Raw genomic sequence first — 1,745 nt, 5'->3', positions numbered from 1 at the left:
TGAGCGAGTATGATGAGCACGGATAGCGACGAGTGTTAGCGGGTGACCCACAGGGGGGTCCCCAAGTAGAGTGTGAGGCTAACATTTGACTTACAGATGAGAATAATATATGCCCAATCGCGGGGCGACACGTCGGGCCGATGTGACACGTCCGGCGGCGCAGAGGGAGCAGCGTATGGGAAGATGTGGACCGACGGTACACAGATGGAGGTCTGTCAGGGAGCATCCGAGTTGTGAGTATGGACAGCAATGACTACCAACATATGAAGGAGATGGTGCGAGCTTGAAAGCGACAGGTCACCGCAACACGTTCGGGTGGGCTGGGCCGCCAGTGGTGCACCCAGCCCCGGGCCCGCTCCATCGAACACGTCCAGCCGGTCCAGTGACGACGGCAGCATGCATGGCTCGGTTCGGGGCGATGGGCATGGCCACCCTGAGCCTTGCGGATCTCTCTGCGGCTGGCGGGTTCAACATGGCTGCGCTTGCCGTGACGAGGATGGCGCCCGTTAGCCCGATGAACAGCATGTCCAACGGGTCGAACCTCGCAGCGATGGGAGCGACGCCGGAGTAGATGTTGGCGATGCAGATGTGGTCGCGAGGGAACAAGAATAGATATACATACCAGGTGAGTATGCCCAATAGCGAAGGAGTGGGCGGTGCGAGACGTCGCGCGGTGCGAGTGGTCGCAATGTCGCGATGTCGGGGTACCGTGAGGGGCGTCATCGGGGAGAGATGTTGGGGACCGAGGGTGAGTAGAGGGGCACGAGCAGGAATGAGACGGAGGCGAATGGGGTCAGCAAGCTGTGAGGTGGCAAGCAAGGGATGAGAAAACGCACGAGTCGACCTCGGGACTCTCCGCCATGACGGGAGGTCCCTTCCGCTTGTGGCCCGCAGCTGCCCTGGTACCGCCCGACGAGGCTTCTTTGTGGGCGCGCGCGGCTGTCACATCGCCACGCCGAAGTGGTTTGCGCGCACCACGTTTGCGCGGTTGCTCGTCCTCATCCTCATCCACGTCCATGGCCCCGTCGACCTCCTCCTCTCCCTCGCCATCTGTGTCCTTCGGTTCGAAATCCGAGTCGCCAGAAGACTCCGCGTCTCCGGACGGATCTTCGGACGCCATGTCCGCCGGAGGAGTCGCATCGGGTGCGATCGCGTCGTCGGCTGGCGAACGTCAGTCCATATTGTAGAGGACATCGGGGTGAGGTAAGTCACTGACAATCTTCGTCGTCGCTGTCTGTATAGTCTCCTAACAGTTGCATTGCTGACCCGCTGACCCTAGGAGTCTTGGCCTCGGAGGATCGGCGGTCAGGAGGCGGCAAGGCTGGTGACGTTGGCGAGAGCGAAATCAGTAGGGAGGTTCTAGAACAGGTGAGTGTCACTTACAGGTTTCTCTTGCGACCCTGGAGGGCTTCGATGGCGGGAGTCTGGCTTGAGGGAGCCGGAGGGGAGGGGGAGGGGGATTACGACGCTGCTCGACCGCCCTCTCCTCTTCGCGCTGCAGTCGATCTTGCTCCCGTGCGGCTCTCACGACGGCGGCGGCCTGTTTGCGCTCCCGCTGGACCTTTTCTTGCTCCTCCTTTTTTTCGCAGCGGCGGACTTCTCCCGTTTTTCGGCCGGCGGGGTGGGGACGCGATTGGGGTTGTCAGGGTCCCAACCCCGCAGATCGCGTGCCCCCGGGTGGGCGACCTTGTTGCGCGCGCGAGTCACCCGTTGAGTGGCAGGCTGAGGAGGCGACTCAGAACGAG

General features: G+C 62.1%; 1 protein-coding gene across 1 annotated transcript; it reads right to left on the bottom strand.

The window, feature by feature from the left end:
* Nucleotides 1-297: 297 nt before the first annotated feature.
* On the bottom strand, nt 298-1,259 carry DICSQDRAFT_167628 (uncharacterized protein; the record flags this gene model as incomplete). Its single annotated transcript, XM_007363222.1, has 3 exons — nt 298-801; nt 845-1,161; nt 1,217-1,259. The coding sequence occupies 3 exons, from the start codon at nt 1,257-1,259 to the stop codon at nt 298-300; spliced, it is 864 nt and encodes a 287-aa protein (XP_007363284.1).
* Nucleotides 1,260-1,745: the final 486 nt, after the last annotated feature.

Source organism: Dichomitus squalens (genome assembly GCF_000275845.1).
Source record: "Dichomitus squalens LYAD-421 SS1 unplaced genomic scaffold DICSQscaffold_6, whole genome shotgun sequence".
In the NCBI taxonomy this organism is placed as follows: Eukaryota; Fungi; Basidiomycota; class Agaricomycetes; order Polyporales; family Polyporaceae; genus Dichomitus; species Dichomitus squalens.
The sequence above is the reverse complement of the archived record's forward strand: the minus strand, read 5'-3'. Positions and strand labels throughout refer to the sequence as shown.